The sequence below is a fragment of the Falco punctatus genome, assembly GCF_963210335.1.
Source record: "Falco punctatus genome assembly, chromosome: 5".
Lineage (NCBI taxonomy): Eukaryota > Metazoa > Chordata > Aves > Falconiformes > Falconidae > Falco > Falco punctatus.
In genome coordinates, this window is record NC_137584.1 from 12,478,255 (window position 1) to 12,506,147 (window position 27,893).

General features: G+C 34.6%; 1 protein-coding gene across 50 annotated transcripts in view; it reads right to left on the reverse strand.

The window, feature by feature from the left end:
* The window catches only part of RIMS1 (regulating synaptic membrane exocytosis 1), a 345,465-nt gene that overhangs the window by 119,904 nt on the left and 197,668 nt on the right, over window positions 1–27,893 (reverse strand). For 24 of the 50 annotated variants that reach the window (XR_013928345.1, XM_080388732.1, XM_080388757.1 and 21 more), the window contains 12 exons: window positions 27,643–27,689; window positions 26,381–26,493; window positions 25,221–25,351; window positions 24,735–24,906; window positions 24,446–24,602; window positions 23,137–23,208; window positions 15,980–16,133; window positions 13,874–13,999; window positions 9,809–9,871; window positions 6,342–6,419; window positions 5,889–6,002; window positions 5,340–5,429 (listed from right to left, as the gene is read on the reverse strand). Coding sequence is in view for 49 of the 50 variants with exons in the window: in XM_080388732.1 (XP_080244858.1) it covers window positions 5,340–5,429; window positions 5,889–6,002; window positions 6,342–6,419; window positions 9,809–9,871; window positions 13,874–13,999; window positions 15,980–16,133; window positions 23,137–23,208; window positions 24,446–24,602; window positions 24,735–24,906; window positions 25,221–25,351; window positions 26,381–26,493; window positions 27,643–27,689 (1,317 nt within the window). In the remaining variant the exon portion in view is untranslated. Of the gene's footprint in view, window positions 1–5,339; window positions 5,430–5,888; window positions 6,003–6,341; window positions 6,420–9,808; window positions 9,872–13,873; window positions 14,000–15,979; window positions 16,137–23,136; window positions 23,209–24,445; window positions 24,603–24,734; window positions 24,907–25,220; window positions 25,352–26,380; window positions 26,494–27,642; window positions 27,690–27,893 lie in introns of all 50 variants that reach the window. The other 26 variants (XM_080388723.1, XM_080388733.1, XM_080388730.1 and 23 more) reach the window with 5 other exon arrangements.

Sequence of the window (27,893 nt, forward strand, 5' to 3'; positions counted from 1 at the left end):
TTCTAGCAGTTTTTTATTCCCCAAGTATACAATTCTTATGGCTGCTTACTGCAGAAACATTACAGCTGAAACAAAGAGAATGTATGCCAAAAGTTGCAGAATTTAGACCAATGTAAGTCCTTTACATAGTGTACCATTAAGTTTTCAAATACTCTCAAATGCTAGACTATCTAAAAAGCCTGTCATTCGCATAGGAAGTCATAATTCCAAACTAGAAGAGCTTTTCAAAGACCATACGATGGTCATTTTCTGTCGACTATGGGCTGGTATTTTGTACAGCCTATCTCTCCTAGTTCTTTGCACTGAAAAATGCATTGTCAGTAAAAATGTAGGACTATGAATTAAAAGAAAAATTCTAAGGCATAAAGTGACCCTTTTCTGGAACACAGTAAGAGAGTAAAGGTAAATTAATTAGCTCCAACTAATTTATACACATTTGTGTACAAGTACAGAGGCAGTTATTTTTTCATATAATTGAAAGTGTATGCAGCCAGCCTCCTCTTCTGTTCATTTCTCCATATCCCTGCAGTACATGTCAGCAGATTATGTTGTATAATTAAACTTAACAAAAAGGACCTGAATTGTGAATGAAAATTGGTGTCTCATGATTTTTTTCTTGAAAAAGGTAATTTAATTTAGAATTATATATACTATACTATACACTGTTATTGCTTATTTTGTTGGGATGTTATGTGGTTGTAATACTACAAGTGTATTTATAACAATTTACAAAATCAAAATATACTGATTTATTTACAAACAGGAAAGTGTTTTCATAACCTCTGCACAATTATCTAATATTTCACTTTCTGAGGCATCCTTCCAGTCCATGTAATAAGGAAAAGGGTTTGATTTATGGAACATGCAAATAACAAAGGTTTCAAGGAGATTAGCATCACTTGAACAGTTAGGTAGATCTTTCAGAAGTTTCAAAGGCAAATAGGTTATTAGCACTTAGTTTCTTTTTCTCTCCAAAGCAAGAGTTAAAGAAAATGTTAATGCATCAGTGCACCCAGTCAAAGCCCTTAATATGCTGATATCCACTACAAATATTAAACAGCATTTGACAGAATTACCTAGGTCATGCAGTATGAACTTTGAGAACATGCTCTCTTTCACTGAATGTTGAATGACCATGAAACACAGCACAACACAGACAAACATGCAATAATCTATTCCTTTAGATGGTTGAAAAGAACTGGAAACAAAATACGTTGCATAACTAATGCAAACAGCTATTTTACTGTACATTATTTCAAATGTAAATGGTGATATTCAACATAACTGTTAAAGGCATGCAATATAAACACCTAATGCTTCAGACTTAATAAAAAACCTTAGAAAAATCAAACTGAAATCAGGACAGGTCTCAACTAGATGAAGTGACAGCTTCAGCTTCTGTTACCTATTTATGACTAAGTAACATGTAAGCATTCAGCTTTGTATCTTATTTAGGTGGTAGTGAGCAGATGATAGCCAATATCCTGAAGACCTTTGAAATGTTTTGATTCCTACTGCAGTGAAGTACCTCAGGACAAATCTAACACAGCTGCTGAGCCACATTTCACGGATATGCTGACCCTGTTGTACATGAATTAATCCCTGGGCTGTGTTCCTTCGTTTTATTTGCTCAGATCTCTACTAGCTAACCTCTGAGGACCAAAGCATACAAGCAGTAGCAATCCATAGAACTGCTCTTGCGCTAACTGCTAATGCAACAACTGCTTGCAACATAAGAAGCTTAGAAGGTAAATAAAAGCCAGACTGCATATAACTAAGAAACTATCACTGGCTGCAATCTTAATTCAATCTGGGGAAGATGTTATTATAATGAGAAACTGTTGCTGAATCAGTTCACACACTGCACTTAAATCTCATGCCTATGTGCTGTCCTGATGGGAGGCTGGGAGTCACAAACAAATGTATCCATTCTGAAGAAATGGTACCCAATTTACAAAGAAAAAACCCAGAAATTTTGAAACATAGTCAAAAGGACAATCAAAAATACTAAAGGAAGTAGGAGCTGCAAAAACATTTTCAATGGCATTAGAGGATATTTATGACTATATTATAAACTAATGTGCCTCAGAGATCTTGACAGGAACTTCAACAACACACTCATTTTGGAAAAAAAAACCCAACCACCAGCTTGGAATAAAGGGGGATGGGGGGTGGGAGGAGAGGAAAAAGAAGGCAGTTATGGCGCAACTGTATAATGTATTATTAAGGACTGGATATTTTAAGTATCCTACTCTATACCGCGCCCAAGAGAAATATATGAAGGATTAAGTTCTACACCAAATCATTCCATTTACCAAAAAAACGTTGGCAGGCTTGTGTCAGGGCAAGGTCAGTTTGCAAGTCAAGTTATATGGACTTTCCTTGCTCAAATGATGAAGCTTATAGCAAGAGAAAAACAATGTCTTTTTTGTTGTTTTGGTTTAGTGCAATTAACAAGACTTAGGCATCCCAAATTCATATATACTGCTGAAAGCATTTTTCTGCTGCTACATGTGAGTCAACAAAATGACTTTTACTGGCAAAGCAGCAGCTTAAAAAACAGTAACTACTCTGAAAATTCCAAATTACATGAATGAAGTTGTATAGCATTTAAGGATCAAAACCATTTCCAACAAATCACCGACACGCAGAGAGGGCTCTGCTCTCCACCAGTTACACACAGCTAATACCATTTTGTTAAAAAAAACTCGTGGACCACTTTAACTCTTGATCTCAAATACAAACTAATTTATACCCTCTGAGACAAAAGGTTTGGGATGAATAAGTAGAAATAATTTTCCATAGGTGAGTATACTCATAATTGTGTTGAAGAAAATATACAATACCCTATTTAGAAGTCTGTATTTTGAGGAATAAAAGTGTAATTTTTTAAATAAAATCTACAATTCCATGCAGGGGTGGTGAGGGGGGAGAAGAAACACCATGAAAATAACTAACAATACCTTCAGCATAGGTCCCTCAAGTATAATGATAATAAAGTGGTTCTGTATAGATTTGACTTCACAAAACCGTATAGTGTTTCTCTTTGCTACAAGCAGGATCAACTCTACACCTGACAGATGTTTGTCTAATCTCAGACAGTCTCCAGTAATGAAGTCACAATAACCTTTTCCATATCATCTATTACAGTGTTTCATTATATTTGCTTTCAGAAAAGCTTTCCTACTGTTTAAGATTAACTTAATTTTAAGTCCCCTATTCTTGTCTTGTCCAGCACAGAAACAAAATTTTTTCTACACATCTTGAACTTAATTCTGTGTTCTTCAAACTAAAGGTCCTCTATGATTATATGCATCTGATCACTAACCTCATGTTAAAGTGTAAGCAAACACATTCAACAGTGGTGAATTAAGTCTTCTAAAATTAGCTTCCCCCAAAACAAAAAGATTGATTTGGTGGTTTTTATAAATTAAATATAATAGATTCCTTCAAAACCTGGACTGTATTGGAAAAAAAATAATCTATGTCAGAAGTAAAAAAAAATTAAAAATGTCCTAAATCCTCTGTCAGAGTCACACGGATCTTATTATTTTCAACTGAACCATCATGGAAAATTTTATACTAATTTCCCAAAAAAAAAAAAGCTTTTCTACACCCCCATGAAGGATCCCAAGTCAAAAGCACCTATTTTGGACTTCTAAGAGCAAAGCAGTAAAAATTTTGTAGTGATGGACAATTTTATTGGATCAGGCCCACAGATCATTTGGCAAAATCAAGTGTTTAGTAGCAGCAGAAGCCAGTAACACAGATTAAACACTTTCCTTTACAAGGAGTTCATGAAAAATGCTGCAGACCCTGTGCAGTGCCTATTGGACAGAGGTTGCTGGACATGAATTATAAAACCATAGTAGAACTAGTTAACATCAGTGACAGACGTAGTTTTGAGTAAAAATATTTTAATTAGATAGTTTACAGTTGCCTGTTACTGTTTCATTGAATATTCTACTTGATGGGTGGCGTCTTGAAATAAAAGTACAAAACATACTGCTCTTGTCCATACATTACTACATTAAATAGCCACTTGTCAATCAAAACAGCTGTCTATATCTACACACCAAGTTATTAATATGATGCTATTTTTTTTAATCTAGAATGATATCCTGTATTTCATTCTGAGTGGCCTTATTTCCATCATATTTTTTTTCTGTTTTTTAATAGCCATTTATATGTTATCTAGGATATCTTCAGCACAATCTTAAAAAGGAAAGAACTAGTATAGAGCCGTCTCAGCAGAACATTAGTCACTCCTCTGGCACAAGGGTGCAACTTGAGAAGAGCAAAGTTCCAATCAAGGAGCAGTAGGAAGTGTGGAGGCAGGAAGGGGAAATTTTACCAAAAAAATCAGGAGAAACCTTATAATAAAGAGAAAAGTACATTCTTACTGCCTTTCTTCACAGGTCCTTTCCCACAGTAACGAAAATGATACAACTGTTACTAACCACCACACTATGCGTTGACTGACAGAGCAACTTTGCATTATTAACTGCCACACTAGTTAAATACGTATTGTGCAGATGAAATCGTAATTCGACCATACTCCCATTCAATGAAAGCCTATTATTGCCTTTAGTGAAGCTCAAGTCTCACTCTAAAATGGTACAGTTCAAATATCTGTCAAACATACCAGTAGTATTTGGTTCATCTAAGGTTCTGAACCAAGCTATTGCAATATTAAAAATTCAGAAAGCATCCCATAAAATGCCTGCACAACGTATGTGACACAACAATATTTCATTTAAATTGCAAACATGTCTTCTTAAGAGTTATGTGAGCCTTAACAGAATGTCACAGAGTGAAAAAAACAATGCAGTGATTTGCCTTGCAATTGTAAAAGTAGATGCAGCAGATTAGATTTAAGAAAGCAATGAAGTTTGGCTGTTTTGTAGAAAATACATCACTATATAAACTACAGTTTTGGTTTCAAATATGACAGTTTTGTCATAATTTATAAATTATGTCACAGCCTTATCAGCAATCCACAGAATAGACAAGAAACAAACATAATACTTTTTAGCAAATGATGATGAAGATTAACAACCAAGCGGTACTTTGTCAAAATACTTTACACTGCAATGCTATTATCAGCATACTGAGGACTTTTGTAAACAATGACATCAGCTTGAACTAAAACAGAGAAAGAAGCCAGAAGCGGTTATAAACTCCAACACACAATTTACATGACATAGGAGCAAAAATGTCTACAAATACCAAAGCAGACATGAATGTACAAAAACATAGAGAACTCTTATGAAGAAAACCAAAACTGATAAAGATCACCAGCACAGATGACAAGAAATTTATAAGTTTTTATTTTATACCTTTCTCGTTCTGGTGAATGCAAACTAGTATCTGGTCTCAAGCAGTTGGTACTAGCACTCCTAGCCCTGTCAAGGGAGGGCTGTAGTTCACTAGTGCCAGTGCATTGCATCCAATGGTAGAAGAGAAAGAAAAAGAAAACAAAGGAATACAATGTTAGATATTAACTCATAAAATAATGCTCTCTTTACAGAAAATGTAGAATCACAATGATTTAAGTAAGGAAAAAATAAAAGAGCTGACTGGATGACAGTGCCAAGATTTGTTCAGAAAATAAAAGCAAACAAAAGGCTGCTAGAAATTTTTTTGCTAACATCATTGAAATGTTTAAAACTGAATGAGACAGAACAACATCCACTTGTAAGAAAGTGGAATGAGAAATATCAGACAATAAATCTAAATCCTTATTAACAGCAGTAAATCTTAAGCTAACATAAAAGGATGTGATACACTGCATATAATATGTGACATCATATTACAGTGAAGCTTATTTATTCTGAAAATCCATATTAGACTCAAACAGGATGGGGGATTAATTCTCATTTTCTTACCTAACCAGCTGATCATCTCCAAATTTCAGTATTTGTGAATTAAGGCAATCACGAAGGAGTGAAATATCCTGTCTAATCACAGATTTGGTCTTAGCACATGCAGGAAGAGTTGAGCTTTGTAAATGAAAAGTATTTAAACAAAATGAAAATAAATTTGACATGTAACCAAAATCTTGTATATAAACCGAAGAATGTAACAAAGCAAAACATGTAACATGATTTTAACAGTTAAGACAACTCTACCTAATGCAAAGTGGTTTGGTTGGGGTTTTTTATGTAATGTAGAGGTTAATTTAAACAGTTATGTGAAGCTATTTTAGGATTAGATCTCTTATCTTTCGGTTATAAAAGTGTATGAAACTTTTTTTTTTATTTAACAAGGCAAGACTTTTTTTTTTTTTTTTTTTTTTTAAAGGAACTAACTACTTAAAAGGGACTCTAAACACTTCTTACCTGTATAGATTCCAATGAGTAGCATTTTCTAGTAAAGGCATCTTGGGTGGTAATGTTTTATAGTGCCTAACGGAACTTCTTGAATGTGGTGGAACAGAAAAGAAAACAGAACAACACAAAAACATGCCAGAAATAAAAGCACAAGTAAAGGCAAGGCAACACTGACCAGAACATAAAATAAATGCATAACATTCTATGTATGTTTAATAACTGTATGAGTAGATTTCTCATTATATGTTTTTCTCAACTACTGTGACAGCTATGTGGGTGACACATTTTTATATTTTCATTTTTGTTAATACAGTGCATGAACTTGTGACAATACTGGTACAGTTCAGATTTTTTTCCTTGTAATGAAAGTAATCTGAATTCCATTTATAGAGATACCCCATTAAAATATACAGTCTGTTGTAAGGATTAGACTGATATTAAATATGCTCTTTATTTCTCTTACTGATGCCTTAAATCTACAGAGACTTTACCTCTTCAGCAGCTAAGCATGAAAACCTTGCTAAAACAGTGATATATAGAGTATCAAAAACTTAATTATAGATGTATTAGCATCTGGTATTTTTGAATGTCTTTTGGACGTGGTGTATCAGCTTCAAAATCTAACATTAATTACATGCTGATAATAATAAGCTGATTAAAAAACCTAGGAGATCTACTACATCAGCCAGCACAGCAGCACTCTGAGATGCTACATGACAACTGTCGAATATCATCACTTAGAATACATGAGATTTTAAAACAGGAATTTTTTTCTTTATTATCCAGCTCTACCCAAGGAACAAGGGAGAAATTTAAAGGCAAACAGTGGCTGCTGAATGGGAATCATGGCCATTTAATGGTTAAAGGTTAATAATCAAGTTCCAACAATTTTCCACATGACACAGCTGCAATGTTATTAGCAGAAGGACCAGTGGCCTTGAGGATTTTGCAGCTTCAAGAACAGTCTGTCCTAATATGACATTTTGATTCCTGTTAAGGCTTGGACCCGCGCACAGCAGATCAACAATAAAACACAACTGTGTCACTCACAGTTATGAAATCCTGCCTGGAAACCCTAGTGTTTTTAAAACCCTGAGGGATTTAGCAGAGGGGCTTTGACCCTTCTTGTACACGTTTAGTGGTCATCACTGCTCACTTCTGTACCAGAGGTCACTGTGACGTTGCAAAGTTGGAATAAAGGATCGGTTGTCCAGATATTACCAAGCAGATATTACCAACCAAAGTGGGTGTGACCTAAGACATGGAATGTGAGAACCCATGGTCTATGGCATAGGTACACGTCCTCCCACTGTTTCTGCTATTAGTCAACAATTGCATACAGATCGACAGCATGGGCAGCTAGGACTAGTATTATTCTAAACTGCTGTATTAAAGTAATCATATAACAACTTTGTAGCTTGGACTACCGCTATTAATATTTCTTTCATTTAACATGAAACCCTTATAATTTCTTTCCAAGTTTAAGCTGAAGCTGTCTTAACAATTAACATTAATCAGTTAAGATGTCTAGAAAATAAGGATAAAACCCTCTCAGCCCACTACAAATGAGAAAGGACAAAAGATGACAACCAATGAACAGACCAGTTTTTTGTTGAAAGGGTTTTTGAGACTATTCAGTCAAGGAAGGATATTGGCAATTTACTGGGTAATACTCAACCTTGGATTAGGCTACATAAGTCTCAGAGAAAAATTAAAAATCAATCCATTGTCTTCTATTGCCCCTATATTCACCTTCAATACATTATTAAAAGTACCATTATTTTTTTTACAGTATACCACTACTGTTACTGTAAAGGGGTGAATATGTTATTTTTCTTGATTACAAAAAATCACAGTAATAGTTATAACAAGGAAAATGACGAGAAAGGGCCATCCTGTCTGAAATCAGTGTAGTTCTTACCTTATTTACTGCTGCACATGCACAATTTTTAGCTGGTCAGTAGATTTGTAAAAATATTAGAAAAATATAGTGGTTTGGCAAAGTGCTTCAGAAGTTCATATTACAATATTTACTTTGTGAATTAAGTGAGAATTTAGGCATTTTCATTGAAGAATTCTGAAGAAAATTATAATCTTTAAGAGGGAAAGGATAAAGCACAGGGCTGGGGGCAATGAGGGAGGGTGAAGCCATAGCAAATGCAGCAGAAAGAGAAAGGCCATAGGAAGGAGGCAGGAAAAAATGCTATTATGTGGCAATAAACAGACATAAAATAAGAGGGAGTGAAATAAACGATTACATTTTAAAACCTACAGTGTTGAGGAAAAAGCTTCTTTGAACTGAGGTATGAGAATAAAACTCTTTCTACTGATAATAAAAACTTAAATTTTAACAACTTAATTGATGCACAGGTTTGTTTTGACAGCTTTCATATTTATTATTTTACCTTTATATTTTTATAGTATTATGCCTTATAACAGAACCCTATCACAGCATCTTTGATGCTGTTTCTAATTAGATGAAGAGAATTAAAGCAACCAAAGGCATATTAGAAAAAACTCTACCCTACAGGGGAAAACCTATCTTACACCAAGTAAATGAATAAGTATGTTAGACAACATGGTTTTAGAAGTTTGATGGTTTTAAACATACAGCATTGATACAAAACTCTTAGCAACAGCCAGATCTCGAACAGAAAAAGGTTAACTAATTGGTTGAAGTCGTTGAATGGTTAACTACTTCAACTTCAACCTATATTTTTACTGATTCCAAATGGAAGACCTTCTACACAATCTGACAAGTATTTTTAACAAGGTTAACAGATGTGGTGAAAAAAATAAAGGGTGCAGAATTAGATTGGTTAGATAAAGATATTTCAGTCCCATTTAGTTTCCCAACATCGGGAAGAGTTGAGACAGGAAGCTCTAAGCTTTGGAATAAAAGATAATGAAGATCGAAGATAAGCCCAAACTACAAAGTATATTATGTCTGGATCTAATTTATAGCACAATTTATAGATGCAAAAACAAGTAATGTGAGACCACTCAAATCTGGGGTTCCCAGTGAGCCCTCATTAATCACTGTTCTTTCCCCTGCAAATGACGAAAATTAGCATGAGATTAGGTGTCATAGCAAGTAAAGATTGTTGGCTTGGGTGTGGCTATAATATAAACATAAAACTGCAAATAAAAGAAAATATAAAAACAATTTAAAATGATTGTGTGAAATTATAACACTATCATGCATTGGGAGATCAGGACTTCTTTGACTAGACAGAAAATCTACCACAAAATACAACTGCAAAATCAGACTTTCTTCAACTGCTTTAATCCTTACTCCTGAAGTTCACAAACATATATACATATCTCAATCTGAACTAAAATGAAGAAAAAAGAACCACAATGTACTAGGAAGTTCTTTACTTACTGGGACAAAATACCAGTATGGAAAAAGTCGGGCACACAAAGTATATACAACTAACCAGATGTGTTCGTGATTACCGAATTCCTGTATTTACCTGATGGTATGTAGGCACTCTGCACTTCTTCCTCGTTTTGCTCTGGGCAGCATAAGAAGCTCACTGCACAGACAGGATGGGTGGTGAGTGAAACAGATATAATTATGAAGCATTAGATGACATGGGTTATGCCAATGATATGCAAATGAAAACATAAAAAGAAACGAGAAGCTTCCACCCAGATAGATAGTCTGATAATGTTCAAACCCAGACTGCACTTCTCAAAGAGTATGAGCCCAAAAATGCCTGTGATAAATACATTTTAAACATATTCCTTTTAGCGTGGCACCTAATTCTGTGGGATTTCGCCTTTTAAAATTCAGAAGTACTCTTTCAGTGTTCTTCATGGCAAAAGGAATCCATAAACCAGCTACATTTCTCTAATAACCTCCTTTCTCATGAATTAATTAATGAAGAAATATTGTAGGAAAATATAATTATGCTTGTTGTTTGGTTGTCTGGGTGTTTGTTTTTTGTTTTTTTTCCTAGGCCACAAAAACATACATGAAAAAGCAGGGAGGGTTTGCTACTGCAGATCGGTTTATGGTAAAAGTAACCAGTCACCCATTTGGGAAAAACAAAAAGATATGTTCATGGGAAGTATTATGTTTGGCCGTATATAAATTCTGACTCATAATTCTTGACAGTATTTTGTAATGCAATCCTAAAGAAATAAAAAAATTGCTTATCAGCCATCACACTTTTTGCTTCTTATTGTTTTCAACTGAGAAAATCAGCTGCCCATTCTATTTTTCATTTATTGTAACCAAACACATGCTACAGCCAGCGAGATGGTAAAATTAACACATATTTATGCCTATGGTAAATATGACTATGACATGAAATATCCCTAGGATTAATCTTGTAGTTTTATGCCCTTCAACACAATCAGAATGACCAAGCTCCAAACCAGCTAATTATTGTAAAAGTGAAATTACAGCTAAGCTTCATGTAAACATGCTATTTTAAAAGAAGCAGGGAATCATATGACATACTATGGCAACAAAGAGAGAAAACATTACAAAATAGATAAAGCAGAAGTTTTTCAATATTTTGTGCTTCATGCCATTGTAAAATGACCCATTTAATTGATGCAGTATAGGTAGTATTTATCTAAAATTCTATACTGGGGACCTTGAAATAATGGCTTGTGAGTCGTGTGAGATTCAACTTTACATCTGGAGCCACTAGCCTAATTTTGATGCAACAAAATGTATTAAAATTGAACTGATTATTTTTTTTAAAGCAAAATTTCCATTCATAAGCTCAGAGGACTGACAGAATTTACATGTAGGTTTCCAAATTACAAATAAACATGCATTTTAGGAAAAAAGTTACCATTTTCTTAAGAGTCGAGAAGTAGATGAAAAGCCTACATTAAATCATAGAGTACTTCATTAAAATTTACTCTACCTTTCCTAAGCCAAAGAGTATCTATTGTAATTGGCTCACGGCAAACAATAATACAAAATTCATCCAGAAAAGGGATATAAAATAGCAAATACACCATGAAACCTTCAAGTTAAAAAAACAAAGCAAAAGAATCTATCACAGTATCAGTATACTGGTAATGTAAGACAATACTCACAGTTCTATAATAAATTAAGTCTGGTTCAGAGACATCTAAAATAAATATTTTTATTCTAAAATAAGTGTTTTCTAACGTGAGTATTTTAGTACTCACATTAATAGATTTTATTTTGGAATAAAAGAAACAAAAAACATTGAAAGGGACATGCCCTTGAAAATTGGATGATGATCCTAAATTCAGAGCAAAGTATACTTGTTAACTAGCTTTCCTGATTTCCTAGTAAAACACTTATCCTAACAGATGTTTATACATACACACACATGTATGTGTGTGTATATATATGTAAATACATATAAAAAAGGTAAAGTGGACAATTCAGTTCCACTGGAAATTTATCACACCAGATGGTTTAGTAAGAGACTATAATAACTATTTTTACAAAGCTCTATTCAGAATATTCAATATTAATTTGGGACCAATAACTGATCATTGAGAAAATGATGAAAAGTAATCAGAAACTGTAATTTCTGCCATGTAACTATCAGGTAATTACTCACCTTTCAAGCGAAGTCTATGTTAGGTATCTGCCTGAATGTACTTGTTTAGATGAAGGGTTCAGTAAACGAACACCACAAAATACTTACAATACTACTGATACTAACATATCGTACTGCATAAAGATTTTTTTTAAAATCCTTGGATGTGATTATCTTCCTCAAAAAAAACTGGTTTTGATCTTCCCTATAATGCTGCTCTTACGTACTGAAAGACAGTGAAAACTCTCTCCACAACTGAAGAAATCCGGGGGACAGATGAAGAGAGGAAAAAGGAGACCACTGCAGACAAGATTATTACTCAAGGAGAGTAAGTACAAGGACCCATCTTTAAATCCTGCAGATAAGCCACATACATCCTTCATGTCTGACTTTTAAACTTCTGAAAAGTGTTTTCTGAACATTAAAAAAACCTGAAGACTGTGTCTTACTTCTCTGAAAAAATCTAGCAGTCCATTGCTGCTGTAGCTCTGGTCTGATGGCTCATCTCCAAGAAAGCCTCAATGCAAGCCCTGCTCTTCAAGCACAATTCATGCATATATCATCATTTATATCGTGGTTTGAGGCGTTACTGGAAGAAAATTTTCTGGACAGTTAACTGACTATATCTATTTCTACTGACAAAAGATACTTTTTAATATCTCTTCCTCTTCAGATCAGCTGAATAAGAAATTGCTTCAATAAACATCTTCAGGAAACACTACTCATAGTGAATAAATAGAAACATGAAACATTTGCAACAAGTGGAAATTACTTGAATTAGCTTAATTATAAATCTGACTACTAGATTTAAAAAGCATGTCAATTCACCTCTGAAAGGAAATTCAGTACACCAATCCAACTTAAGACAATTCTGTATATACTTCTTGCCTATAAGGTTGAATTTTAAAATGTTCCAAATAACTCCTTAATTCCCATATGTGTGTTACCACAACAAAAAAGAAAAATAGGCAAGATCATATAAAAAAATGAATTAGTTTAACCACAAAATCCATCTGTTATTCAATTTCCATGCAAACTGGATAAAGAGTTCCAGAAATTTTTATAATTTATTCTTACACATTTTCAAGACCACTATGAAATGTCTGTTCTGTATTGAATTTACATTTGGAAAGGTTTTCAGGCCAGTTGATCTTATATTAATTGTAAAAGTTTGCCATTATAGTTTGGTTATAGAATTTTTTTTTGGTGTAAACAAACAATTCACAAGCACTGATAACCTATCTGACTGTCATCATTGTGTTTCCCAAATATTGAACTGAAACACCTTTTTAAACTTTCTTTCAGCTATAAACTAAACGGAATTCTCACTTTCTTCCATTTTATTAGAATATATTCCAAGATACCTGAAAAAAATGCCTACTAGGAGAGAGACCAAGCATTCTCGGAGCAGTGTATCCACTGCACATATTCCAGGGAGAGACGTGCACATGTCACACATCTAAGATTGGAGATTTTTGCTAATTACAAGCACCACAACTATCCTTGCTATGCTTGGGTACTGTACCAAGTTCACCAGAAGGTTGCATTAGATGTTGTGAGACTACATATATAGATATCCAAACCTATAATGCAAATCATAACATATGCAGCTTCCAACTAATAGGAATGCATGCCTGGTATTTTGCTGGCTGCCAAAACAGATAAAATTCTGAGTTACAAGAATAGCTACTGCATACATGTAGATTTATGGTTTTCTAGGAAAAATGTCTGGGCTTCATCCATGAAACAATCAGCCAAATACTCTAGGACAAACTGAAGAACTTAGTCTAGATACTTGGTATTACTATCAACCTAGTGCAGTTTTACCAAGAAAAAAGGAGGTATAGATAATTTAACCACGACACTAGATTTGTCAGTTAGGATGATTTCTCTCCCTTCCCCATTACTGATAGTCATGTTTCTACCAAACACGTGAAAATTAGGCAAACTGACAAAGACATTTCTAAACTTTTTTCCAGGTTCAGGCTGACAATGTACCTTTCTTGATCAGACAAATACGGACTATCCATGTCTCTGGATCTGTAATCAACTGGAATTCTGGAGGCATCATGGTGTCTAGTTGGAGAACGTGATCTTCTCATTTGATGAATTTCATCTAAACTCCTGAAAGGCAGAAACACGTATGATAAACTTGTTTTCTCATAAATGACACAGCTTAATGGATTACAGTACAAGTTGGTTGAAGGAAGTTTTTAATCATTTAAGTGTTAATATATGACTTCCAAAAAAATATTGGATCCTAAGATTAACAAAAAACACCTCAAAGTATAGAAAGCAGCCATTTCTATCATATTTAGAAGTAAATGCCTGTTTCTGTGTACACTGATAGATTCAGTAATGGCATCTTCAAAGCCTGTACTTAAAGAATAACTGAGATAACACAAGAACTGGTGATAGCTCACATGAAATTAAGTTTTATGCATTTGTAGATTCATAGCCAGATTTCTAAAGGGCTGATTTTGGGCTGTCAACTTTTTGCAGGTATCTCCAAGTATTCTTTAAGAAATTCTGTGACAGGACATGGGAACTTGCAGCGTATTTTATCAATCTAAACCTAAGTATTATATAAAAGAGGTATAACTTTTATGAATGCAGGTAAGCTCTGACCTCCATAACAGTAATTTAAAGCTCTCTTCACATGGAAAAGAACAAGAAAAGAAACTACTACTTAAAGGGCAGATTCTTCCTTTAGTTTAAAAACTGCCATTGGAACAAGAAGCATTAGTTTTTCAAAGTATAAAATGAAAGGATTGGTGGAATTGACTACGAAATAATTCATTTGTACATCGTGCTTGTAGATAGAAAGATGCAACAAAAGCACACACACAATTGTTTGCGAAGGCAGAATGAGGAGCTCTCATTCTCTATACTATAAAAAAAAAAAGAATCAGTGCTGCAGTATTTTATGTACAACCATAGCCTTCTGTCTGTTAAGGATGCATTACTGAGAAATGCAATGGCAAGTGATTTGCTGAGTAGTGAAATAGTTTCATCTGTAAGAACTGATGTAACAGAGGGGGATGCATGCAGGGTCTTAAGAAGCACACAAAATTTCAACACACAAGAACAGTATATATGGCACAGAGGATGGAAAGGAAGAAGCAAGATCATGAGGATTCTCAAATGAAAAGCTGGTTTTCCAGAATATAGCATCATTTTGAAGCATCACAGGTGTCTGGTGCTAAATGACCAGTGATGGAACTCCAAAAAATCAGACAGAGATGGATAAGGACAGTACTGTAGCACAGAATTTTGTACACAAAATTCAGCTAACAAGTGTAGATTTTCAGCAAACTACTACAGCTAATGGGCAATAAAGCTGCTGCTAGTGCAACACTTCGAGCTCTTGCAGTAATTCAAGAACAAATCTTCTTAGAAACTGGAGGAAAGGAAAACTGGGAAAAACTGGCTGATTTTTAGGGTTCCACAACAAGCTGCAAAATAAACTTATTGCCCTGCACAATAAAACAAACAAAATTAAGTCAGTCAAGTTTTGTGCTTAAACAGTCTGTACAACACTATTCAAAAAAAGCATAAAGCATGCAAATGAAAAGTTCAAAAAGGATTCTCCTATTAATAGGTTGTCTATTAAAAGCAGTAAATGCAGAAAACAGAGCTTTATAAATCACTATCTGATTCTGTGAAGTGTTTTTTACTTCTTCCATTAGAAATGTCACATTTGAAGTGCAAATAATAATTTCAGCTTGCTGGTACTTCAAATCAGTTCATTCATAGTTATTATACAATTTGTACATGCCACTACTTATATCCTACAAATATACTTAGGTGGCTTCATAAAAGATTCAGCCACTGACTGAAAAATCTACCTATTGGTTATGGTACACAAGTGATGAAACACAGAGGAGGTATCAGTAAGAAGAGGTAAGTCTTAGAGTTATGATTCATCCTATGAGTGCTCTTGAATAATTCATAAAAGCATACATCAAGTTCAAATACTACACTATTAAAACTCAGACATAAAAAAAAGTTTTAAGATTGTGAAAAATTGCTGAAGAAAAGTTAATAATGACAGATGATACAAACTTGAAGCCAGCCAGTCTTTCACTAACTTGTGACGCCTACCTCTGTAATGGCACATTTGGTAAACGTGAACGGGTCCTGCCCTGATCGTCGCCACGGTGAGGAGATACAGATCGTGAACGATGATGTGTTGTTCTTTGCTGTTCTGGCACAGTAAGCGTCGTAGATTTACTTTCTCTAGTACTAGATCTATAACCTACTGGCAAGAGGGCAACAAAAGGAAATTAGAGAGTGAAAGTATGGGTTTGGAAAGAATTCAGATGGTTACTCCTCCCAGAACCATACAGCTAAACAGTTACACAACTCTCAAGTCATCATTCAGCTGTTACACATCCCAACATATCATGCAGCCAGGATAAATTACGAGCATTACCTTTAAATGTCTACATGTACAGAGACAGAGAAACTGACACGATTTTCATTATGTACTGGTAGATATGGAGGAAAGAACCAAAATAATTTTCTGACTTGGGGAAGAGTACCCAGAGTAACTTGTACTTCTAAGTTGTCATACAGTAGCAAACATATGAAAGGAATCCAAGCAATACACGATTACGTTATCTAACAAGTGGAGAAGGCATGCTTGTGTACCACAGCACAGCCTGATCCAGGACTGCTCATATATGTAAAGCATTCTTCTAACTCTCTCTAAATACAAAGATGTTCTCTTACTGAACATGGACAAAACCACCTACTTTAAAAATTTACGAGCATTTAGAGTGTATAGAACATTGGGTGTTGCATACTGTGCAGAACATTTTTTCCAAATACTATGAATGAGCTGCAAAATTTCTCATATTCATTTTCACATAGGATTAAAAAAAAAAAGAAAAAAAATAGCAGAATGTTAGTACATTGTAAAGCATTGATATTCCTGTGTCTTTTTGCGTGTAGCACACTGTTTGCCTTGTACACTTTGAATCCCATTCTAAAACAGACAATGAAACTCAATAAGATAAACAGCTTTCAAAAGGTGCCTGTTATCTTTCCAAAAGAGCCTAAGGAAATTTGCTCAGACTTCAGCTGCTCACTTGTAGATATTTAAATTACAAGTATCCCTCAACAGAAAATCCCTTAATGACAGAAAAGGTCATCCCTTAAGTCGTCCATTAATGACTTCACAAATTATTGTTTAGATTCCAAAATAATAATTTTGCTGCTTCTCTGAATTTGTCTAGCATTGTTCCTATAATGTGTTTGTTCAGCTAAAAAAGCAGCCTGTATCAGAAATCTTTCCATGCAAGAAAAGGCTATGATTTAGTCAGTTAGTCATCAATTGTATTAATTAAGTTGCACTTTTTAAGGAACTTGTTACAGAGTTTCAAGTTTGAGGTTTTTTTCATATTTTGTATAATTTGTATAATTATTGTAGTTCCTCTCTGATCTTCTACCAAATTGTTATAGCCATCTTAAAAGTGCAAAAATCCATATACAGAGTCTGTATTAGGCTTGGTCATTTATTCAATGACATTTAACAACCTGTTTAGCTGCAAGTCTGAACCCTGAACACAAATGTCAAGGAAGCGTTCATGCTTTTTTTCCCAAACTGTGCATCAGTTTACCAATGGATCCTAATGGACATGTAACTTATCTAAATGCATTCTCTCATGATTAGATCTGGAGGAAAACACTTTGTTAAAACATTGATAAGTAATCCTAAAATAAAAATTTCTTCCACCATAGAACAGATTCATCTTAGTAACACAAAACCAAGAACAAGGACCTACTAGATAATGCATTTTATCATCCAAGCAACTCTAAGATGGTTTTCCCTGATTATACAGCTTACATCACAGCCTCCAGATCTCTGTCCGCCTTTTATACAGTACTGAACAAACTGGTAAAAGTTATTCAAAGATAACAGAGGAGCACCTAGGTGCTGTAATATCCTACAGTAGCTTTCAGCCTTACACCAGCTATCCAGCAACTTCAGTAAATAAAAAAAAACATTGGCTTCAATAAGTTCATGTTTAATATATTTACCATTATGAATGTGATAGGGAAGGCAGATAGGAGGGAGACAGTGTCGACAAAAAAATGATAAGACACTTTTACTACAGACTTTCTAATTACTGTCAGCTAGAAAACATATGCAGAAAGACCTTTGCAAGTTCTGCTATCGTTTTGTCCAACTTTTGTGTCTTCTACTTCATAGTATAGCTGCTGGTGTGAGAACATGGGAAATAATTCTTCCATTTCTTGAAGCAGAGGGGTGGGATGAGATTCATAAATCAGGGCAACAAGAAGTACTACAAGTATTGCTAGATCTTAAAGTGTAGCCTTGGGCCCAAAGAAAAGCACTTGTAATAAGAATATATCACGTAGCTCAGAAGCAACCCAGGGACTATAATGTTAAGTGCATGTGTACACTATTCTCAAACAACACTGAGTTAGACAAGTCAAATAAAAATAATTAATGTAATGTCATATTTAAAATGTGACATTAGTCAAGTTTGGGAAGGGTAGGGGCTATTGTTTGAAAACCAGAGAGAAAACAGAAAAAAACCCACCTTTTGGAGAGCTCACTTGTAGCTACAAAAGAGAGCTCACGAGTAGCTACAGAAACCACAAATGCTTGCCACTTAATATTTTTAATAGCAAAGCTGTAGTGAGTACTGACTGCAAAATAGGCCTATAAAAGTTGATAGCATGCATGAAAGTATCTACTGAGGTTTATCAGCCTTCTCACGAAGAAAGACTCCTATGTTTCGCAGGTTTTGATGTACTGTGGTGCTGGAGTACCTTACCTGCCACAAAAGTGTTTCAGATTTGTGTAATAAAATCAGAAAGAAACATGAGGATCTCTTTGATCTCATGACAAGGACCGGGTGCAAATCTTGAAGCAAAAAAGGGGCTCAGTCAGGACTTCAATGCAGATTCCTTCATCTCACATACTAAGGTTGCTGCAGGAAATGTCTGGGGTTTTGTCAGAGGAAGAAAAAAGACTACACATGACAAAAGCTGGATGTGTTCAATTTCCCAAGGGATAACTAAATCAAAGTTGTATGTGCTAAAAGATATTTCATTTTCCAAAAAAGCTTGTTTTAGATAAAATACTGTCATGTCTATCAGAAGGAACACTAGTCAACATTTATTCAGCATTAAAATCAAATAAATCCAAAACTTCTTTCCCAGCTTTAGGCAGCTGCACCAAAATACATATAATTTAAATATTAAAAATAAAATATCATTTTCAGTTTAAAAAATATTTCAAGAGGATCTCTAGTCTGCTTAAAAAAATACACTTAGTGTTATCTTCTACTCTTAAAAATGTATAGAAAGATGACTTTATCTTATATATTCCTCATAGTCAAGCTATCCACTTGTGCATTGTGGTACACAAAGTTTACAGAACAGACAGAGAAACAGCAATTCACAGTTATCCTAAGTATTAGCTCAAGTATTGTCAAGTTGGTCATATCACATCCATATTTCCATAGTGACCATGACAGTGACAGCAACACTTCCTCAGAACCATCCTCAAATACAAAGGCTCTGTGCTCTCCAGAGTGTGCAGAGTAATTTTTTGTGTGGACCAGCATGACAGCAGCAATCAAGCTTATGGCAGTTTATGCACAAGAAGTTTCTCAGTTGCTCATGGGAAACTGTCAGGTGAGACATGAAACGGAAGCTGGATGATGATGAAAATGGTTCTAGCAAATGTTTGATACCAGAACTTTTTTTCTCTCTCTTTTTCTTTTTTTTTAGGACAATATAGACTACAAAAAGGTGTTGTGTTGATGTAACCGTGCTGCTACAGTAGGAAGGTAAGTACAATGCAATCATTTATACAGACTATATGTGATAGAAAAATAAATTGTCCTGAAGAGTTACCCATAGCATAAGCAATACAGCTCATTAAAAATACCCTTTGGGATATTGCCACCTGTATATCAGCTTGGTTTTTTTTTTTCTTTTAATTAAGAAAGTTAATTATGTTTAGGTTAAAAAATTGGGCCTCAAAACATGTTCTGTTTTTATTAAACCCTTTACGGATCCTTCCCATATACTTAGCATTGGTGAGGCCACACCTGGAGTAATGAGCTCCCCAGTACAAGACAGACATGGAGTTACTTGTATGAGTCCAGATCAGGATCACAAAGATAATAAAGAGACTAGACCATGCCTCATATGAGGAGAGGCTAAGAGATTTAAAATAATAATTTCTTCCTGTAAATAGATGTGGGCATACCACAAAAACCTGTCAAAAATCAATTCTGTTAAAGCTGAGCTTCAAACTGAAGTTAAGTTACTTTAGCTGTTGATATAAACTCCTTTTATTAACAGTTCTATGAGCTGATTTAAAAATATATTTATATATCACTGCTAGATACTACTAACAAATGAGGACAGTACAATTATATGAAAGATAAGGCACATTTGTCGTATGACAGGGGAAAAATACCATTCTTAAAATATTCCTGAAGTTATCAAAGTGCCATTATTTTTGATGTAGCAGTCTTCCATTGACAAGCAGTGGTCTTCTGAAGCTGCTGAACCCTCTAGTAAAATAGCTTTCTCTGTTATTACTAAATGCTAATACTGTATTTGCCTTAGTAATTGGTAAAAGATTTGAAATCTTTAAGGATTTCCAGTATTAGTTGAATTAGCCAAAATATTTTTGTCATTGCTTTTTTAGCTTACAGTGGTGATCAAATGAACTTTTGCACTTCTACATTTTGCAGTTATGTGTCTTTTTTTTAGAAAATGAGCAATAATTGTGAAAACCTTGAGATATTAAGAAAGCAAAATAACTTCCTTCTCTGCTGAATATTTCAAGAGAAATAATAAACAACTGTAAGAATATACCTTTAATAAAGACAGAGGCTATTTATCATAGATAAGCACCAGAGTGGGTAACATTGGTAAGTAAGTGGTAAAGGAAAGAAAAAGGGCTTTAAAGGGTAACATATGCATCATATGTTGTAAACTCAATTTTTATATTCTTACTTCTGTTGAGAAGGAATAACTTAATCATAGACTAATCGAGTTGAAGCCAATAAAGGCTATGCCAAAATGGTCTAAGAGTGCACCTGAGCTGCATCATCATCCTACATTATGAGGAAATGCCTCTATTTGTCTTTCCCTTCCACACTCATACCTTGCAGGAGAATGTGTAGGAAATCTGGACCAGACAAGAGCTGCAGTGCAGTCGGCTGAGGTCCATGGTACTAGTGGGTGGATGAGGGAAGGACTAAAGACCCTGCAGCACAACAAGGAACTTGCATAACAACTTAGTTTTAACAGAGGAGACTATTAGACAGAGAAGACAGATACTGTACTATTCATTCAGTGCAAATGAAGCTAGCAGTCCAAAATCTCAGAAGGTTTAGCAATGTGGTAAGTAAGGAAGGTTGGATAGGAGGGTGGAAATGCATAACTTGGTGACCAGGCACATTTATGAATCTGTGCCTAAGATTCTCAAGCAATTCATCAGACAGTGGGACTAGCAACCTTTTCCAGCTCTCACTGCAAAACACATTATCATATGCTGTCTAGGCTGCCACATATTTGTGGCTGATGACTGACATTTTCTTTGCCCTTTGTGCTGGAAGTCTAAGCCTTATTCAAGAATTCAGACTGCATGTGTAAACAACCCCCCCACATTTATATGTATATCCACTTCCCATAGGAATTGCAAACAGATGAACTCCACTTAGAATTGCCAAACAAATGTATCCATTAAATTCAAAATAGAGAAATTTGTGCTTGGTCAGGTCACCTTCCAGCTTGTTTCTGATTAGCTGGACTTTAAAAGGAGTCTGCTTACCAGGTCCTTTGAGTTTCAGTTTAGAGACTCTCAGTTCATTATAACTGCTATTGCTACAGATTAAACTTGCAATTTTCTATGGTGATCTCTGAGAAAGTTTGGATCCATGTATGCTTCAAAGGTGCACCTAAGCATGCATGCGCAGCCGCAAGAAATTTCTGTAATTTCTAATGCATTCAGCTAAACATTTTTTAGCATCTCGTCTCAGATGGAAATTTGTTTATTCCAAATGGCAAATGGATGCCTTTAAGAACTGGCAGCTGAAAAAAAGCCCCAGCTCTTAATAAAAGATACTGAAATCTTGAACCTAACTAAGTCTACAGAGATACACCTTATCTACCTTGCCAACTAAATAATAAACAGAAAAAATATTTAAAATTATTTATTTATCTTTATTTTAAATATTCTCTCAGCTGATGCAAAAATATCAAGACTAATAATTTCACTAAAGCAAATACCATTACTAGACATACCTGAAAAAAATTTCCCTCTTAGTAACTCAGGTGGTAAGTATATTAAAGTAAGGAAAGAGCCCATTCAGTATCAAATGAAGGAGAATTTGGCCCAGTAAATATCAAAAGGATATTGCATTAATACAGAATGTGATTTATTATAATAAATAAACTGTCAGATTATTTTAAATACAGATCAGGAAGATAGAGAGCTTTCCAAATCCCACCATGATTTAATTCAGTGATTTTAATCAGGAAGATCCACAGAAAAAACTGAGTTAGTGCTAGCAACAACATAGTGACTCATTCTGTTTGGGACAATTGTGAAACATTCATCTGACTTGTGGCAACAGTCAAATAGATGCAGAAAAATGTGGTATCCAAAATGATCCTCAGGATTTTCAGTATGTAAGGAATGCTGAACTAAAAGTCAAACCATGACAATCTCTTCAAGTATATAGTTATGAACATTTAGGGTAATGATAGCTCATGAAAGCTTATGAAAAATATAAAAGATATAGCCATGCTACATGCATCTTAATCTACAGCCATGCATTCTCAATAAAGTCCATGGGAGACTGCATTATATCTAATTCTCAAGCAAAAAGCAAAATTAAAAAAAAAGATTGCAATAGACAATGAAATCTTAATTTGTATTTAAAAAATATTTTAAAAACTTAATTTGTATTTTAAATAAAGCTTGGGACATCATGCAGTAAACAATTAAACAATTTGAACCATTCAGTGGTTCACATATGAAGAGTGATATGCAGAAGAAATATCAATGAATGAATAGTAGAATCTTTTAATTCATCACAATTTAGGACAGATGCCATGGAATAATTGGGAAAACTGTTTTTTTCACAATGCACTTTCCAAAAGCAGTATCCTCAATATTCCAAAATGTTATAAAGAAAAAAATAACAAACAAGCAAAAAGAAAAAAAGAAAGCAGGACCATGCTGTTCACCCACGCACCTGGAGGAACAACTCCAATACCATCATCAACATCATAATCTGAGATGTCACTATCACTGATTGGCCGAGATCCTGCACAACAGTAAGGTAAACAAATACCTGAACATCTGGTCATGTTATAAAATGTAAAAATATGTTCATTTAACATACTACTGAAATTAAAAATATTATTTTAAGTCTAAACGATAGAGGAAGAGAACTAAACTGGTGATTGACAGTGACGTTTCACAAGACAACTGAACCAATTTAACACCTTACAGCTGCTGCAGCCTCCTTTCCCCTCCTCTCCTTCCCGCAAGTCCTCAATAATTCTCTACCTGGATAGTTTATCTCACTAAACCTGCAAGAAAGTTCACTCAAAGAAAAAAAATACTTTTGTGCTACTTCAGTGAGCAAGCTGAATCAGCTTGCTGAACAGGAAAGGAGAGATGGCAGCATATGGTGAGAAAGGGGAAGAGGAAACAGCATTGCCAGCTTTTAGTAAAGTTCAAATACCTCATAAAAACTAACCTTTCATTTGCTCTCTCTGTACATATCCTTACGCAGCAATTACAGCAATATCACATTTTTATAATTCAGTCCTGAATGTGCACCAATTTCCTATACATTGGCTGAAATTAATTACTTCCGTGTTTAAGAAAAATCAGAAAAATAGCTTTGAAATGTTTATAAAATAATCCCCTACATGCTTTGTACTTCTAAATAAATCTGAAATTAATTTAAATGAACAGAGAAGCTACAATATTCAAGTATCTCAATATATCTGTTATTTTAATATACCTCAAACAAACCTGAAATCAGACTCATCAAAACCACTGTACCTCCTAAATACAGGCATATGTCCCTTTGCTGCAAAAGCACACTTCTCATCTGATTGTAGAGTGAGCATATTGGAGGATGAGACTGAATTTATGATGAAAAGTATTTTTAAACCTCATATGACTTCCAGGATATTTTTTTTTAATAAAGAGCTTTTCATTATTAAAAAAATATCCAATAATAATAAACTTAATCTTTTTCTTTAACAGAAAATTTATGCAAACAAATGTTTGAACAATTTTCTTTTGCTAGTGGAAGCCAAACCAACTCCAACAGGTTTCACATGCTTGAAAGTTATGCGTCACAGGTGAAAGACTGTCACGTCATAATGTCATAATTTGCATCTCTTTTCTGCCACACATTTTCATTATGTTTAAAGACTATGAAATAGTATTCTTATTTTGTAGTTTGTAGTAGAAGTTAAATACCATTACATTTATTAGCATTTATAATTTAAAATTCAGGAGAGATTAATAGAATCTGGACCTACTTTGTAATTTTTTGCTAGTGCTTTCTCCACCATGAACATGTCTTCTTGGCATGAAAGGTGATGGCTGAGGCAGAGGTAGTGAAGATTCATCATGTGTCTGTAGCTTATACCAATGTGGTTCATCATCTAAAAGTGCTGTCTCCAGCTCTATAAGAATCTAGTAGAAAAATTAACAGCTATTAATTTTACTTTTAAGGCACATGCACACACAAACATATATAAAATATATATTCAATATGTATTCAAAACCATCAAAACCAAACAGGAGAAATGTGATTGTATGTATCACCTCTCCAAGAAATTCACTCTCTTCTTCTTGTACTCTTGGCTGATCCCATACGGTTATTTCAAGCATTCGTTCTCTAAAATCTCTACGATGTACATGTGAGTAGAGAAAAGTTTGGTTCCATTTTGGCTCTAGACTTTTCTTTACTGTTTTGGTCCTCCTTTTACTCTTATCACTGAAACATAAATATTTGTTGTAAATTGTTTGTAAAGATAAATCACAAAATTCCATCAACTAATAGCACTTACTGCTTTAATTCTTTCTGATCTGGTAATGCCTAAAAGAGAAAAGTATTTGCTGTACAGTGGATCCCATTCATCCAAAGTCCACAAAGTTATTTGATACTGACTTGCATGATTCAAGTGTGATTTTTTTGGTATAGTGAATTTAACTGTAACAATGAATTCTTTACTACATAAGCATTCATTTAAAAGTGGATTCAATACATGGTAAATTACAACATAACTTTCTAAACTGAAATACTACTACCTTCTATCTGGAAGAAAATACATTTTTACATAGGGATTCCTGGGGCGTCCATCTACTCTTGCTGGTAAATCTGTTGCTTGCAGAACATTTACTATTAACTGATGTCCCACTTTGTCGTACCACAGTTTAACCTATAAGAATCAAGTTACCAGAAAACAATACTGAAAATGGAGAAAAACCAGAATTTTGAAACATCATCACATTAACCACAATGTAACAGAAACTACTGTTTTCCCAAGATACAATTAGATATGTTTTATTTCACATCCCTTAATATTTAATTAAGTTAGATGGAAAAGATGACAATATATACACCAAAGACCTTTGTATTTACCACACCTGAATAAAATGGTGGTACCTGATTGCATTTACATTGTTTATTGTACTCACTGCATAATCTTCTACCTGTAAGTATGTTTAAACCAGCATATATCTTGCCTCTGCACCTTAAAAGCTACATTCAGATAGGAAACCTTCACAGCAGCTGAACTAGAGACATAGTCAAAATCAATCTACTCTGATTTGTAACCTTGCAAATGTTCTTATGAAAAGGGTAATACACAGCTAAATCATTTCTTAAGAGAATCATCATGAAATTTTTGAGTCTGCTGTATACTTAAGAATAAGATCAATATAAAAAAATATAAAAATGTACAAAACAGTTAAGTACTCACAGTATATTTAGTAAGCACAGCTTTAGTTAGTATTACACACATTTCCAGCATGTCGTGCGCATCTAAATTGAAATGCATTACTGAGTAGTGTATCTCTTAACAATCACACAGCTCTTTAAATGCCACCATAAAGAAGGTAAAGTGAAACTATGCTTGTTTTCTGTTGATTACTGGGCATGTATAGAAGAGCCACCATTTTCAGTGCAGAGGGTACAGGATGACAAAGTACAAGGCACTTTTATGTGTTTTACTCTCAATGTAAATTCCTGTGCTCTTTGGTGTATTAAGACAATTCTTTACCTCTGCTGTGATTACAGTGATGGTTTGTGTTTGTGAGGGTCTTGAAAAAACATTTGAAAGAATGTTGTCTTTACCAAGAACAGATATTTCTCTTAACCTCCCAATTAGACCTTGGGAATGTGGACAGCTGAGGGACCAGCACTTTGTAGATTTTCATTACAACTCAGGAAAACAAAAGATGCTCACAGAAAGCTGCCCTGGTAGGACTTGTGGTGCATCTCGTAGGGCTCCAGGGCTGGTCGGAGATATAACAGAAATAGAAGGCCTTTCCATCTTCTGAGATTCAAAAGAACTTGAACCTGAAAACATATGAGAAACACATGAAATTTCAGTCTAAAATTTTGAAGCAAATATGAATAACTTATGAATTGCTTTTTCTTTGACTTGTATAAAGTTGTATTTATACACAGTCTAACTGGATTAATATACAGAAAGATTTTAAACTGATATAGATAGCATGGTGAAAAAGACTGTCTGCATACCCTTTCCCCAGATTAAACCTTCATTTGTTTTACCTGAAATTACATAGAAAAAAGTGTTCCTCATATAGCAGTGGCAAACCATACCGAGTGTTTTAAGTACAGTATTATCCTCTGAAATAATTACACATTTCCTGGTCCAAATTATTCTATGATCTCAAATCTTTGATGAATAAACTCACATCTGTTGTATGGATTATACTCCTGGTACCTCTGAAATTTTGAAACCCTAGGAAGTGGCACATGGGAAGGTATGCAGGACATGCACCTGGCATGCCGGAGGATCTGTCAACTGCTGGACATCAGCAGTTCTCCACGAGCGAAATACAGCCCTCACTACTGAGATGAGCTCATGACAGGTGTTTCAGCACCCAGTGGCCCCACAGGACCCTGTCCCACGGAAGGTTTCTGAATGCATCCCAGACAAGACTCAGACAAGGAAGGTCTGGGAGCCACGGCCCTCACACACTCTAGCTGACACCATTCAAACAGGGTAGTTAAAAAGAAAACCATTATTTATGAAGCATGATAAACAAGACGTTCACCTAACCAATGCTTTCTTTTTAAGAAAAGGGGAAGCAAGAACTCTAGATTTATACTGGATGGTACAGGAGGTGAAATCCTGACACCATTTATACTTCTGGCAGTCCCTTGTACCTGTTTGGTCTTTTATGTAAGGGCAAGTAAATGACTGTTTTGGGCCATGGCTTGTATACCAGTATGGTACTAAGACCACAAGACAGAGAAGAAAAAACCAAAATCCTGCTAACTTCAGAAGTCCATACGGCTTGAATCAAATCCTCATTGTTTTGAATTTAACACACAGGACCAAAATACATTGAATTTTGTCATGCAAAAACCTTTGAGCCAATGCAGTCTCCCAGTGCTCATCTTTCACAAAGTTCATTACCAAAATGATTCTGCTGGATACAAGACCATGCTTAGTGAAGGAACAAGGTGTGTACTCACTAGACTCTAACGGGGGGTGAGAAGTCTCAGGAATCCGTGGAATATCACTAAAACATGAATATACACATAGTAATTAGAAACAATGGAGATGACCTTCTGCTGTGACAAATACATTTCTGGGACACTTTTTTAGAAATATGGATCTGTTTCTGTTCTAATGGGTTATGAGGAAAGAAAGGGGAAATATTTAAAGACATATTTTCCACCAGAATTCATGACAATCTTACTAATGCAAACTACTTATTTCAAGG